Source organism: Triturus cristatus, chromosome 3_2 (genome assembly GCF_964204655.1).
Source record: "Triturus cristatus chromosome 3_2, aTriCri1.1, whole genome shotgun sequence".
Classification (NCBI taxonomy): domain Eukaryota; kingdom Metazoa; phylum Chordata; class Amphibia; order Caudata; family Salamandridae; genus Triturus; species Triturus cristatus.
Genome location: NC_140584.1, coordinates 961,071,051 through 961,086,825, shown reverse-complemented (window position 1 = coordinate 961,086,825; position 15,775 = coordinate 961,071,051). Strand labels below are relative to the sequence as shown.

General features: G+C 49.6%; 1 protein-coding gene across 13 annotated transcripts in view; it reads right to left on the bottom strand.

Annotated features, from left to right (window-relative positions):
* The window catches only part of VEZF1 (vascular endothelial zinc finger 1), a 353,507-nt gene that overhangs the window by 200,245 nt on the left and 137,487 nt on the right, over window positions 1-15,775 (bottom strand). For 7 of the 13 annotated variants that reach the window (XM_085649507.1, XM_085649510.1, XM_085649509.1 and 4 more), the window contains one exon: window positions 14,002-14,188. In XM_085649507.1, the coding sequence (XP_085505633.1) occupies window positions 14,002-14,188 (187 nt within the window). The remainder of the gene's footprint in view (window positions 1-14,001; window positions 14,189-15,775) is intronic. The other 6 variants (XM_085649508.1, XM_085649511.1, XM_085649512.1 and 3 more) reach the window with 1 other exon arrangement.

The following is a 15,775-nucleotide window of genomic DNA, read 5'->3' as shown; positions in this document are numbered from 1 at the left end:
TTGTGGGAGTCCCCCATCTCCGGAAGAGTTTCTCCGTTTCCTGGCCATTGAGCTCCCACTCGTGTGATGCTGAGGTATGCCTGCTTAGCCAGTCTGCCTCCACATTGTCCTTCCCCGGTAGGTGAATTGCCAGTAGATCTATCCTGAGAGGTATGGCCCATCTCCAAATCTCCTGAGCTAGGGATGAGAGTGGGAACGACTGTGTCCCCCCTTGTTTGTTGATGTAGAACATCGCCGTGGTGTTGTCTGTTTGGACCAACACCCTCTGGTTGAACAGGTGTCTCTGGAATGCCTTCAGGGCTAGCAGGATTGTTTTCAACTCGAGGTAGTTGATATGGCGGACCGCATCTGCTGGAGCCCATAGACCCCTCACTCTGAGGTTGTCCATGTGCGCTCCCCATCCCTTCTGCGATGCGTCCGTGGTAATGGTCACTGTTGGGATTGGTGGTGTCAGGCTTCTCCCTGTTATGTTGTCTCTGTTCCACCAAGTTATCTCCTCCTGCACTGCGTGCGTAACAACCACTAGATCCTCCCAACTTCCGTTTGCTTGTGACCATTGCTGTTGTAGCCATTCCTGGAATGGTCTCATGTGCAGGCGTACATTCGGCACCAGCTGGATACAGGACGCCATCATCCCCATCATCTTGCTCACAGCCCTCACTGTCGGAGCTCGCCCCTTCTGGTAGAGCTTCGTCTCCTTCAGTAGAGCATCTGTCCTCCTGTCGCTGGGCACTACTGTACTGTTGCGGGAGTTGATCTTTGCCCCCAGGAAAATCTTCACCTGTTCCGGTTCCAGCGATGATTTTCCCCAGTGGATCGAGAATCCCAGATTCGTGAGGGTGTCTGTTACGCGTTTTGCGTGCCTCTCGCACTTTTCGCGTGAGTTTGCCTTGACCAGCCAGTCGTCCAAGTAGGGGTAGACATGTATTCCCTGCCTTCGTAGGTGTGCCGCTACCGCCGACAGGCATTTTGTAAAGACCCTTGGTGCTGATTTTAATCCGAAGGCCAGGGTTGTGAACTGGTAGTGTTCCTGTTCGATGTTGAATCTTAGAAGGCCCTTGTGCCTTCTGTTTATTGGGATGTGAAGGTAGGCATCCTTGAGGTCTACGGTGACCATGAAGTCCCCTTCTCTTATCTGTGGCAGAACCTCCTGCAGTGAAGTCATTTTGAACCTTTGCGTTCTGATGAACTTGTTTAGGTAACGGAGGTCCAGTATGGGTCTGAGGTCTCCGTCTACCTTCGGAACCACGAAGTAGTTTGAGTAGACCCCTTTGTTGCGTTCTCTGAACGGCACTGTCTCTATGGCTCCCTTTTGTAGGAGTTTCCGCGTTTCTTCTCTGAGTATTGCCAGTTCTTGGGCCGTTCTCAATCTTCCCTTTGGTTTCCTGTTTGGAGGTCTTTTCTCCAAATCTACGCAGTATCCGTACTGCACGATGTTCCGTATCCACTTGTCTGTGGTTATACGCCGCCACTCCTGAAGGTAGAACCTCAGTCTTCCGCCTACTGGTTTCGTATGCTCGTAGGCTCTTGAATCTTCTCTTCCCCCTGATGACACTTTTTTGCGCCTCACCCTTGGGGTCCTGACGAGGGTAGGCGTCCTCTTGCGTGACTTCGACGAGGGCTGTTCGCCCCCTCTCCTCCTTTGGCCACGTCCGTTGCCTCTCCCGCGAAAGGACTGGCCCCGAGGTTGATATTGCCAGTTTTGCTTCTGCTGACCTTGTCCGTGACCTTCACCCTGCTGACCTTGTTGGAACGCCTGGTGCGACGTCCCCTGCTGGCTTCCTCCCCTACCGTAGGGTCTCCTTGAGGGATTTCCTCGCCTCATTCCCCTCAGCTGTAGGGCCCCCATGGACCTCGCCGTCTCGTTTTCTTTTTTCAGCTGGGTGAGCTTCTCGTCCACTGTTGCTCCGAACAGGGTCTCTCCGTTGAAGGGGGTGCCAAGGATGTTGTTCTGCACTTCTGGTTTGAATCCCGAGATTCTTAGCCATGCATGCCTCCTCTCTGTGACCCCTATGGCCATGAGTCTTGCTGAAGTCTCTGCCCCATCCAACGCCGTCTTTATACAGGAGTTGGCGATGTTCTTCCCTTCGTCTATCAGGTGAGAGGCTCTCTGGCGGTATTCTTCGGGGAGGTGCTTTACTAGCTCCCCCATCTCATCCCAGTGCTGGTATTGGTGTCTATTGAGGAGTGCATTCGAATTCGCCATGCGCCAGTGCATTGCGGCGTTCCTCTCGACCTTTCTTCCTGTGAGGTCAATCCTCCTGCTCTCCTTATCCGGAGGTGGGCCCGAAGTTGCTGGTACATTGGCCCTTCTCCTGGCCGTGGAGGCTATGATGGAGTCTGCGGTCACGCTACCCTTGATGTAAGGGGGGTCCAGGGAGGAGTGCTTATATTTCTTCTCTGTCCTGGGCGTGATCGACCGGCAGGTCGCAGGTTCCTTGAAGGCTTCTCTCCCCTGATTCATCACGCTTTGTAGCATGGGGAGGAACTGGCTCCTTGTCTGGATGGGGAGCAGTGTCTCGACGAGAAAATCGGCTTTCGGTTTCTCCTCGTCGAGTTTGACGCCGAAGGCCATTGCTGCGCTCCTGACCACCATATTGTACACCCCGATCTCGTCGGGTGGCGAAGGCCTCGAAGGGTACGTGTCCACGGGCTCCTCCGGGTTTTCGGTGTCGAGATCGTGCCATTCGACGTCGTTGCTGGTAGATGCCGCCGATTCGTAGAACGACCGTTGGTCTTCTTCCTCGGCTTCTCCCTCATAATAGGGTTCTTCTTCCTCTTCGAGATCCCTTGTCAGCCCTTCGGCGTCGAACTCGTCTTCGACCTCACCGACGTCCGCCGATGAAACCGTTGGAATCTTGAATTCCTTCATCCTGGCGTCGAACTCCTTCTTCCTTTGAAGGATGTTCTCCATTTCGGCCTCGAGCCGCCTCTTCTTTTTCTCCATCTCGGAGATGCTTTCGGCGTCGACCGCGGGTTTTTTCGATGAAACTTGCGTCGACGTCGAACGTTCTTTCTGCGTCGATCGGCCCGTTTCATGGGATGTTTTCGACGACCCTTGCCTTTCGGCGTCCTTCGGCACCAGGGAGTCCTTTTCTAAGGATCCGCTCGGCCTCTTGTCCGTGGTTCCCCCTTTGGACGTCGAAGTTTTCGGCGCCGGGGCTCCCTTCGTGGACTTTGACTCAGTTTTTCTCGAGTCACCCTCGTGTTTTCGAGGTACTTTCTGTTTTACGCTCGACGATTCTCTTACCTAGTCTTCTTTTTTCTTGTCGGTCTCTACGACCGTGAAGTTTTCGGCTGTCTCGGCGACGTTGTCCTCGTCGTCCGTGGAGAGGCCCAGATCGTAGAGCGTCGGGGGCTTCCCCTTGCCATCCATGTTGGCGTTGGCTCTTCTCTGTCGCTCTCTCACCCTGAGTGTCTTCGGCGCGAAGGCTGAGCAGGCGTTGCAGTCGATACTCTGGTGATCGACCGGTAGGCAGAGGTTGCAGACCGGATGCTGGTCTTTCTGCGCGAACTTGTGGTGGCAGTTTGGGCAGAACTTGAATGGCGTCTTGTCCATTGCGCTCAGGGTCTCTGAGCGTGCATTCTCCAAGGCCGTCGAAGAAAAAGGGCGCTGGTCCTCTTTTCTTCGCGCTCCTGATGAAATCTCTTCCTTTCCTGATATCTTCTAGTGATTCTATCGACGAAACTCGCTTTTCTTCCTTCTTCCTCCGAGTGTAATTCTGGAGCTTCCCGATGACGATCCAGACCCAACGGTGGAAAAAAGAATCTGAAGATGGCGCCCCAAAGGTGGGACTTCCGCAGGAAGCACGACGACGTCACGGGAGGTGCACCAAATGGTGGACGTCGACGCCCACCTGGGCTACAAAAACAAAAAAAACAAAAAAACAAAGAAAAGACTACGAATCCGGACCCAACCACAAGATCGCGGAATAATGCACAGCATAGTGAATCCAGAAAGATTCACGCTGCAAAACGTGTTCTATTGCCCGTCTTTGTAGGAGGGAGATTACCTCCTGCTTTAGCAATGTCAAATGTTCTTGTGACATTGGGCGTTGCCTGGGTGGAATGTTTGGGGGGGAGGGGAGATGTTAATTCCAGGCAGTAACCTGACCGAATTATTTGGATCACCCATGTCTGAGGTGATGGTCTCCCAGACATGAAGGAGAGTCATTGGGTAGTAGGTGTGGCAGAACGGGCGTTGTTTTTTTTTTGCCTCTGCCCTTGTTGTTGTTACCCCGGTTTATCGCCTCTTTGGTAACCTTTTGTAAAGGTGGTCTGAGTAGGGGACTTGTACGATGTGGACGCTGTGTCTGAGGAGTAGCCTCTGGATGCGCTCAGAAAGGATGAGCGACGAAAGGAGCGTCTGGGCGGGTGAGACTGTAAGGCCCTCATGGATTTTGCGGTATCCGTGTCCTTTTTCATCTTCTCTAAGGCCTCATCCACCTTTGGCCCTAATAGATGTTCCTGGTCTAAAGGGATGGTTAAGGATGGAGGCTTGTACTTCTGGTTTGAACCCAGATACCCTTAACCAAGCATGACGACGGAGAAGGACGCTGGTGTTAATGGCCCTGGAGGCGGTGTCTGCTGCATCTAGGTCACAGCGTATAGAGGTGTTTGTGATTGTCTTACCCTCTTGAATTAACTCGTTGGCTTTACTTTTATATTTTTCAGGGAGATGGTGCATTATCTGGCCAGCAGTGCCTGAGTGGTTGCTATACGCCATATGTTGACGGCCTGGGATGCTGTGCGTTTGCCTGAAGCATCTAGCAGTTTTGACTCCTTGTCAGGTGGTGGTGCATCACCTGACGCTTGTGAGTTTGCCCTTTTACGTGCCGTAGATACCACTAAGGAATCTAGTGGCGCTGGTCCTCTGATGTAAGAGGGATCTGAGGGAGCAGGTTTGTATTTCTATTCGATACGTGGGTTAAGAACCCTGGCTCTAACTGGGTCTTTAAAAACTTCTGCCGCATGCTTTACCACCCCTTTGAGCATAGGCAGTATGGAGGGGGACCTATGTGTAGTATCGAATGTGTCTAGGGGGAAATCTTCCTCCACAGGGTCATTATGCATGTCCACCCCGTGATAATGTGCTGCTCTTTGCAGAAGATGGTTAAAACCTAATGAATCTTCTGGAGGAGATGGTCTAGAAGGGTAGATATCGTCTTGTGGGACGTTAGGGATATCTGGTATATTGTAATCGTCCCATGGATCTGGAGATCCTGTAGGGGTGGGGTCTTGTGGCACATCCCCTGTATCATCATATGGGTCCCCCTGATCATCATCGTCTGGAGACGGAGTAGGAGAACGGTGAGGTGGGGGTGGAGGTGGGGAAAGAGGAGGAGGTGGAGGGGGAGGGGGAGGGGAAGGTATTCTGAACGGAGAGGTAGCAGAGTCCTTCCTCTTTGGAGGTGGAGCAGGCTTCTCCAAATGTCTCTTTTTAGTAGTGAGTCAAATGTCCAGTTTTTGGATCCTTGGTAAGAGTTTTTTGCAAGGGATCCAGTGTAAATAGCTCTGGTGAGGTAATTTGGTCCGTCGGCGCCGAAGGTGTCTGGGACGATGATTTTGTAGGTTTTTCCGTGCCGGTTTGATGTTTAGAACCCGGCTTGGGACCCTCCGGTCTCTTGGTCGGCGACGAGATGGGCTTCGGCTTGGAAGTGTTGGTGCCGGTGGCCTTGTGCGGTTTGGTCGGCACCGAAGATGGCGTCGGTGCCGAAGAGCTGGGTTTCGACCCCGAGGGCTTCGGTGCAGAGCTCGGTGTCGAGGTGGAGGCCGTCTTCTTTTTCGGTGCCGTAGTGTGTTTCTCGGCACCGCTGGCAGGCTGGCTCGAGCTCGAGCCGCCGGAAGGCTTAATTGGCTTCTTCACCGGGCCCGAAGGTGGGGTGTGTGAAGCAATGTCTCTGGTCTTGCCTAGGCCCAGAGGCGAAGGCGTGACCGAAGCCTTTTTGGGTGTCGGCGCGGGTGTGGGAGGGGGTAGGTTGGTACTCACGACCCTCTGCGCCGGAGTGATGTCCTCCACATCTGACTCGTCGGCCTCGGAAGCGCTGACGAGGTCCTCTTCGGTACGATGATGTTCCGGATCGTCGATGTCGACTGGAATGGACGTCGAGGAGTGTGCCATGTTCCTTCTGGCTCTTCGGTCCCGAATAGTCTTTTTGGATCGGAAAGACTTATAGGCCAGACAGTGTTGAGCCTCGTGTTCTGGGGAGAGGCAAAGGTTGCATACCTCATTAAGATCGGTGTGGGGAAATTTGGACCCACATCGAGGGCACTTTTTAAATGGAGTTCTTTCCATGAGCCGGGACATGAGCCTGGGTAGGCCCGAAGGCCGCCGTCAACGACTGGAACCGAAGGTTTGTGTCGATGAGGAGGCACGTTGATTGAAGAGATCGTGTTGCGAAGCAATACAGAGACTGGGGTGAGGATTGCGCGTCGATCGTCAAACTGGAAGCTGTTCGGAACCGGAGCGCGAAGATCACATCCGAGCCCGATGGCGGAAACAAACAATCTGAGGATGGAGCCGAAGCCCATGCGCAATACGATCCAAAGAAGGAGTCACCGACCTCGTGACTTCCAAAGACTTTCCAAGAGGAAGAACAAACTGCAAACATCCGGGCCCAACACCAGATGGCGATCTATGCAAAAGTGTGTAATCTGCAACTCATATGCCTCGAACATACAGTATTTAGGGGGCAACTCTGAATCAAGAAGACAAATTCCTGCAACCTATGAAGTTTCTAGAGATCCAGCACCAAAAGTCGCCGTGTCCTGCAGCCAGCAATCTTCAGAACCCCTGGGAGGACGACTGCCTGGAACCACCACTGCACCCGATGCCTACGGCCAAAGTCAGAGTGGCCCACCAATCCCAGCGAGGTCCCACAGCGTTCCAGAGTCCGAGTCCACTGAGGGTATACCCCTCCAGGACTCCCAGACATCACCTGCAGCCTCTGCACGGAGACCCCCAACCGCAAGTGTCCCAGTAAGGGGAAATCGGACCTCAAAAGGCACCCCTGCATCTGGCCGCTCTGCATCCTGGAGAGGAGGACCTGAGGTGCGCCTACGTCCCTGAGCCATCCAACTTACCTGCCTAGCTGTTGGTGCCTCCTGGAAGACTTCCTGGACCGATATTGCAGGCAAAATCCCAAATCGGCAACTCCCATTGAAAACAGGGCACCCAACCACAAATCAGCACCCAGCCGCCCCTGTGCTGCTGTGGGTGCACTTTGTGTGCTAAATTGGATGACCCTTTGCCCTGAGCTTAAGTCCTGGAGCTTTACTCCCTCAACCTTGTGGCCTGCTCATGAGCAGCCACCAACCAGAGGCACCTATCTCATGTAACATTGGGCCTCAGCATTCTGCACCGGGCCACCCTAGTGCCACTTAGGGTAGGCATCCTTGACCCTGGGGAACCCTTGTTCTAACCCCAGAAACTCACCCCTCAAGACCGTTTATTTACCTGCAAAATTATAACCCTATTTTCCTCCATAGGATTGCACTGACTGTTTTCCTCTGCAAACCTTTTAAGTGTGGAGGGTGTTTTGTATGGGACCCTAAGAAACTGTTTTGAGAAAAAGCTTTTCCGCCTTTTATCTAGGAAATGTCCCATTGTGATATCTAGGCATATTACACGGAGTAAGAATAGTCATCTGAAATCTAATCTAAAAAGTAATCATACAGTACCTGCAAAGTAACTGAAAAGTAATTGCAACTGTTGACCTACCTGTATACAAAACAAGTACATACAACTGCATTTAACTGTATTGTTTTTGCAAAGTATTATTTCACTTACCTGCACCAGGCCTGACTTGGTTCTAGAAATAAAATGCAACAAAATAATATTTTGAGGCAAAAAAGTTGGTCTGAGTTCAGTCTTTGAGTGTGTGACATCATTTCTTGCCCGAGTGTCTACAATAAATGCTTAACACTACCATCTGATAAAGCCTTACTGCTCTCCCACACTCCCAAAAATAGAGAGTAAGGTATTATCAGCTTTTACCTCTGCCTACCTTTGGAGATCCACTGCACTCTGTATATACTATACCAAATTAATGTATAGTGTGCACAGAGACAGCCTCCTGTAGGAAGCTGGCTCTGTATACTATATTGCCACTAGGTGGTAATACTGTGCACTGAACCCAAGGGTTCCCCAAAAGTGGACAGGGCTCAATGTAAAACCCAAAGTGCTCTGTAGTGGTAGTGTGGGCGAGCAGCCTTGGGCCTAACACAGAGGAGTGTTAGACATTTATTGCACAACAGTAATCAATAATGGACACACAACTTAAGAAGGAGATAGAGACCAATTAAAAAAAAAAATACTTTGTATTTTATTTTAAAGGCAAAGAACTTCGTAATAAGGGAAGTAAGTTTTTAATGAAAAATATTTTAAATAAATAAATAAATAGACAAAGCTTTCAACAAAATCCAATGTTATCCTAGGGGGAAAAACAATATTGTGGTTAAACAGGTAAGTACTGCAATTATAAATCCATTCTTCGGAGCCAAAAGTCAGCAAGGGCCAGGTGAGTACCAAAACTGCACCACCAGCGGCACAGGGGCGGACGGGTGTAGAGGTCAAAATCTGAGTTCAGCCCAATGCTTTCCAATAGAAACAGGGGTGCCTGGAGCCACACTGCTTGCAGGTAAGGAGAACAGTTGCGGAGGCCAAGCTTTGGGGGTTAGGTTAAGTACAGAAGAGGGCCACAAAATAGTACCAAACATACACCACCAGCGATACAGGAGTGGCTGGGTGCAATTTCAACATCGGGCGACCAATGCGTTTCAATGCGCATTCTCCTGTTGGCATAAAGGCTGCAGGCGTGGCACCGGAGATTGCAGGAGGAAGACCGCCAACAGCAAAGGTGAGTGGAGATGTAGGGGGTCGTAGGGGCACCATCGGTTCAGCTCACCAAGGCCCAGGGGCTTCAGGTGCAGGGGTACCTTCTGACGTCAGTCTTCTTACCAAAGTCTGTCGGGGTAGGGTGAGCCTCTATATTCACACTGTGGCCGTTGGAGAGGTCAGGAGAGGTCTGCCAATGCTGGATACGAGGTCGGGATCGCTGGGGAGACTTCACTCCACAGGTTAGCCACTTTAGACTCAGGTGTTGGGCGTCTGATGCAGAGTGGGCAGGAGACGCAGATCAGCAGGGATCCTTGCAATAGGTTTCTTCTGTACAGGCCCGCTGTCCACAGGAGATTGGAGTCTTTTCAAAAGACAGCATTCCTCACTGGGGTTACAGAGTTCGCTGGCTACAAGAGAGGTTGTAGGTTTGCTGGGCTGGAGCCAAGGCCGTCGCTGTCTTCAGTCTTCTCTCCAGGGTCCACGTTCTTTCTTCTTAGGTCGTCGCAGATCTAGTTTCTAGGTCTGGGGGAGCCACCTGTGAGAAAGTGCCATCTTTCATGCATGGTATGCCCCCACTTTTTGCTAAATTGCTGAATGTACTTCGATTGAGTGTACCCTGGGTTCCTGCCAATCAGGTGCCCAGGGCCTATGTTCCTTCCTTAAACCACACAAACCCCAAATTGGCAAACCCTAGCCACATGTCAGCCCCTAGTAAATGGTACCCTAGGTACCCAGGGCCTTGTGACCAGGGAAGGCCTCTAAGGGCTGCAGCACTCATTGTGCCACCCTCAGAGGCCCTGTACCCTTACACACACACACTGCCCTTGCAGGCTGAGTGTCTGGGTGCAGGACAAAACAAAGAGTCGACATGGCACACATCACTGTGTACCATGCCCATCACCTACACTGCCAAGGCATATGTCAGCCACCCCTCTAGCTGGGTGCATTACGCCTATGGTGTGGGCACAGGAGCAGGAGCCCTGTGCCCCTACAGTACCCAGGTCCATTCCTGGGCACTGTAAGTGCAGTGCTGTCATTTAAGAATACATGGTGCTGAGAGCTTGTCAAACACGAGCTCCACAGCACCATATTGGCAACACTGAAGCCTGGGAAGTTTGGTATCAAACTTCTCAGCACATTGAACCCACACTGATGCCAGTGTAGGATTTAATGTACTAAGCGCCCCAGAGGGCATCTTAGAAGATGCCCCCTTACAGCTAACTTGCAATCCACGTCTGCTCTGAGGCTGCCCAGGCTGCCACACAGCAGACACGTTGCTGGACCCCTGGGTGGGAGAGCCCCTGCTCTCCCGGGCCTGCAACAATGCACATCCTGGGTGAGGTGAGAAATCTCCTCCCCCAGGATGACCAAAGGGAAGCTTCAAAGGCATGCCGCCAGTTGGAGTTTCCCCAGGCCACTGCAACCCCCCACTCTGGCGGGAAGCTTGGCCGGAAACCCCATACAAGGACAGGGGATGTGCCAGCCTGCCCACCCCACCCCTCAGGTGGTGGAGGCGAGGTGAAGCACATCTCCGGGCTCTCGCCATCTTGAAGATAGGAGGCCCTACCCTATCAGGATTAGGCTACTGCCCCCCTCCCACAGGAGAGAGGCAGGATAGGGGGTGTACCCACCCCAGGACAAGGACCCATTGGTCCCTGGCCTTCACCTACCTGTAACGCCCCTAAATCTAGTATTTAGGGGCCCCCTGAACCTTCCTTCCGGAGATTCCAGATAGAAAAACGACAAGAAGAGCAAGAAGAACAAAGACCTGCCCTGCAGCTGCTAAAAAGAGAAGAAGACACCAACTGCTTTGGCCCCAGCCCTACCGGCCTGTCGACTCTCGAACCTGCACCAGCGCGGCATCCCACGTGGCCAGCAACCTCACCAACCCCGGAGGACCTGGCTACCTTTTAGCTCTAAGCCCCTGGGACTCCCACGAGTAGAGGCTCTACTCAAGAAACCTACTTGCTATCCCTGGCACCAGCCCGGGACCGCGGACCCAACACACTCTGCACCAGCCAAGCCTGGCCAGTGCCGGAGTGGACAAAGACCCAGAGGACGACCCCACGGCGACTGTGACCCAGAGTCCGGCACCCAAGGACCCCCCTCGACATCCCGGAAGAAGCCTGCAGCCTCAGAACCAAGTGCCACCCCAGCCGCGATCAACCAGAGGGTAAGATTCCCGACGTCAAAAGGCACCCCTGCACCCGGCGCCCTGCGACCCCCTGTGCCCAATCCCGGGGTACCCACCTAACCTACAACTACCCAACTTACCTCTCGAAGTGGTGGTGGCACCTGAAACATCCTCGTCCCCGAGCCTGCAGCCTCTTTCCAAACCGGAACATTCCCATTGATTTCCATTGAGCGCCCTAAGGCTCAAAAGCACCCTGCACCCAGCCGCCCGAGTGGCCCTGGCAGTGCCCTCTCTACACTAACCTACTTCCCCACTTGCCCTGAGTAAGTGACCAGGAGCCCAGCTCCCACAGCCGCGTGGCTTGCCAGACAGCAGCCACCAACCAAGGCCCCCCTATCCCTCATAGGATAACATTGGGCCCAACTCTCTCTGCACCCGGCCGTCCTGAAACCGCTGAGGGTGAACCAACTGTACCTACCTGACACTGGGGGACCCCTGAGTCCATGCCCGGAATTTCAACACTACCAGTCGAGTACTTACCCTTAAACCGCTAACTTCATTTTCCTCATAGGGTAACATTGACTGGCTTTTTCTTCAAAAATCTTCTAAGTGTGAACTTTTCAAAACTGCAAAAATTCACCAAAAATCAGCCAAGTGACAAAAACGAATTTACTCACCTGCTCCTAGGTGAGCTCCCAGTGCTGGATCTTGGTGCCCAGCCCCGACTCTGAAAAGTGTTCACAACTATACTTACTTCTAACTCATTTTTCTCCCATAGGAAACCATTGTCTGCTTTTCTGTGAAATTTCTTCTAAGTGTCTACTTTTGCAAATTTGAAATATTCTTTTAAAATCGTACCATTTCTGCAAACGAAATTACTTACCTGCATTTGATAAGGACCCCAGTCCTGGGTCTAGGCACCCAGTCCTGGATTACTAAAGTAACGATAAAGTACTCTACCTGCAATTTGAATTTCTTGCCATAGAGATCCATTGAATGTTTTCTGTGAAATATTTTCTAAGTGCTAACTTTTGAAATAGCTAAATATTATTTAAAAATCATTACAGTTATTAAGTCGACTTTCATCACTTGATTCTGAATACTGACCCCAGGCTGGTTCTAGGATCCAGACCTGGAATTCCAAAAGTAATCTGAAAAGTAATTTATTACAAATAACCTGAATTTACCATTGAGCTCAATGCATTGTTATGTTTAGGAAATAGGATTGTTTATTGCAACCAACTGTGACTGTTTACACAAATTTATTGCTTGAAACAAAAGTATTTATATTCAACCTCTCATTCTGAGAAAGTATATTTTTACCCCCTTGTGGTTCTAAAAATAAAACAAGCATATATTTTATATATACAAATCATTGGCCTAGAGTTCAGTTATTGAGTGTGTGAAACCATTTGCTGACTGAGTGTGTACAATAAATGCTTTACACTGTCCTCTGGTACTGCCTTACTGCTCGACCAAGCTACCACTTTTGAGAGTAAGGTCATACCTAACTTTGACCTCTATCAGCCTCTGGGGGACTGTGGACTCTGTACACCCTGTACCTATTAGGGAACAGTATATACAGAGCCACTTTCTCACACCACCTAAATACTAAATTCAGGAGGAGTGTTAGGGGAGTAGCAGGTAGGGCCAATGGGCACCTTACCTGGGGTGACTACACTATTATTCCACCCTCCTGTGGGAGGGGGGCATAGACCTAGCCCTGACTGAAGGGGTATCCCCATATTCAAGATGGCGGGGACTGAAAGTTGTGCTTCACCTCGCCTCCCCCACTTTAGGGGTGGAATTGGCAGAGGTGGGCACATCTCATTCTTTTGAATGTCCCCCTCCCCCCCCCCCTCCCCAAGTGGAGGTGTAAGCCAGGGGCTGCCATCAGTGGAGCTGGGGGGCGGGGGTCGCATTACAAAGGCAACAGGCACTAGCCCATCCTGTGGGAGGAGGCATGACACCTACGCCCAGGATGCGCATTGTTTCTGGTTCCAAACAGCAGGGGCTCTCTACCCAGGGGTCCAGAAATATGTCAGACTTGAGGAGTAGTTTGGTACCAAACACTCCTGTGTTCAGTGAAGCCATCATGGTGCTGTGGAACTAGAGTTAGTTTCCAGCCCATGTTCTCTATGGCTCCCCTGGCACTTACAATATTAGGAAATGGACCCCAATACTGTAGGGGCATATCTGCTCATGCAGATATGACCTCGCCAGTGGGATAGGTCACTTAGCCTTAGGGCTGTGAGAGTAGTGACTTACCTATGCCTTCAGGTAGTGTTAGCCAGGTGCCATGTCTTTGTCATTATCTCCCTCACAGGAGCATGCAAGGGCAGTGGCATGGTCCCAGTGAGGGGGATCCCAGCGGACCCTCTTCAGCTCCCAAACACTAGGTACTCAGAGTACCATTTATTAGTGACTTACAGAAGGCAGAAGCGCCAATTAGGGATTTGTTTTTAAGGAAGTAGCACTGGCACAGGAGACCTGGTAGGCAGTGACCCTGTGCACTGCATGTGAACTGACATCAAAACCAGGCAAAAAGTGTGAGGCTAACTATGCAAAAGAGGCCCTTTCTCAAAGGAACTCAAGGCTCTTCAAAGGATGGCGAAAAATAACTTAAAGCAAGCAAATCTATAAAAGATGCAGTTTTGTGAGAAATTAAGATTTTGTGGCAAGACAAAAGCATGCATCAACACAAAAAATAAATTTCAATCTGTTTTGCAGAACACAATGTGGATGTTGCATACATATAAATGAAAGAAAAAATAAAGTTACAGTTATTTGGGAAATATTTATAGGAGGTCAGCTTTAGCCTTCATCCACCAATTTCTCAATGAGACAAAATGTTTTCATAAGCAAATTCTCGATTACAAGGAAACAAGAAAATATATTCTGTACCTATGCAGCAGCGAGGGTAAACCAAGTACCTTGAACCAATTCCACCCAGCCTTCTAAACACCGGCTATTAGTATTTCTCTCCGCAAACATTTTAAGGAAACCTTTCAAATGAAACTTTCATTACCTTGAAATGTTTTACCTTGTTTACAGGTATTGCAGTTGATACTTTGGCTCTGGCCGTGCGTCTTTAGGTGGCTGGTGATGTATGCTGCACTCAGAAGTTTTCCACAGATGTTGCACGACACCTTCCCCTCATGGCGTACCATGTGTGTCCGCAATCGGTCTTTGGTGGCAAACGCTGCAGTGCATGTCTGCAGAGTAACATGAAAATGTGTCACATCTCCTGAAAGGTACGACTGCAATTCTTACCTGATCTGACATTTGAGCATGCTGGGTCATTGTTTTGACACAGGCTGAGATGCAATCCAACTACAACTATTTAACGATTGTGATATGTGCTTTTATGACTGTAATTTTCATGGTCGAATAAAGCTTAATTTAATTGACTTGCAATTCAACTACATTTCCTTTCAAAGGACTATCTAATATCATAGTAACAAATCATTCAGCAAACAACATTTTGAAATATATTCATAATAAAATATATTTTGATGAGGTTATATTTGGCATACACAACACCAAAATTAAAAGAAATCGAGCTGTAGATGTGCTAATACTTGGAAACACCAGTACAGGGCAGAAATGCTTTCTAGACTGAAGATATATAAATAAGTGATGGTCACCAACGCATATGCAAAAATAGTCTATCAATATAGTACTTGGGTATGTCTGTTTTATTTAAAACATGCCTATCGCTTAAACAAACAAGCAGTGTGTTTTATTTCTTCTGTTTAAACATCTGCTATATTAAAGAGGAATCAAAGTGCAAGCCAAGAATGTGGAGTTCCATTTTCGACAACCTTTAACTGGTGACTTGTTTGCAAATTCCTTAGCACAACTCAAATATTTATACCATGTAACAATACTTCCATCCTTGTACTAATTATAATCTTTAATGGTGACAACCTTCCACAGAATCACGAGTGCATGACAAAGACTAAACCAGGCTTAAAAGATCCATGTTGCTAAACGCAGTTCGTGAGTTGACTAATCAAAAACATTTCTGTGCATACCACAGTGCCAAACTGAAATACATGATGGGGGTCGAATGATTCCCCAAACTATTGCCTCCTACTGGAGGAGAGAAGCAGGGAAACAATGTTTACATATCCCTTTATTGATTACTGATTACTAAAAAATATCAAAGCTTGGAAGCCAGCTCGCGCAACAGTTCATGGTGTGCAAAATACACTGCCATCCAGGGAGGCAGAAAGGCATTGGTCTTTATGCTCCATTTTCAAATGATGCCTTGAACAGCTCTTCTTGCACGTAAATCTGTGAGGCAACACGTACCTAACTGCCTAAAAATATGCTGGAGCACAGCCTGGTCCATCACCTATTCAAGTAAAGGTTTAGTCTCTACGACACCGGCATGCAATTTTTTTCATCAAGAAGATTTTGTCAATAGGGTCTTATGGAATGAATATTCAGGTCACAACTATTGGTCATGAAATACAGTTGGCTGTCATTCCCTTGGAATAAAAAAAAATCTGTCAGGTGGTGGATGAGAAAACACATAAGACATTCTTCAGATATACATGATATTGCACTTGAGAATTTCAGTAAGCTGTATTCTACAAGTGAGTCTTAGTGACAAATATTGCGCTGATACTAAACCTACGTAGTTAGACAAAATTTCTTGCAGAGGAGTCTTTATGAATGGCCATGCTAGCAGAGTTATAGGAGGGAAACGCAAATGGTTTCGCCATGACATTTTGACAGTTGCAGATCTACATAGTCCAGTCAGAGAAAATAGTTGTCTATTTCTTTAATTTACT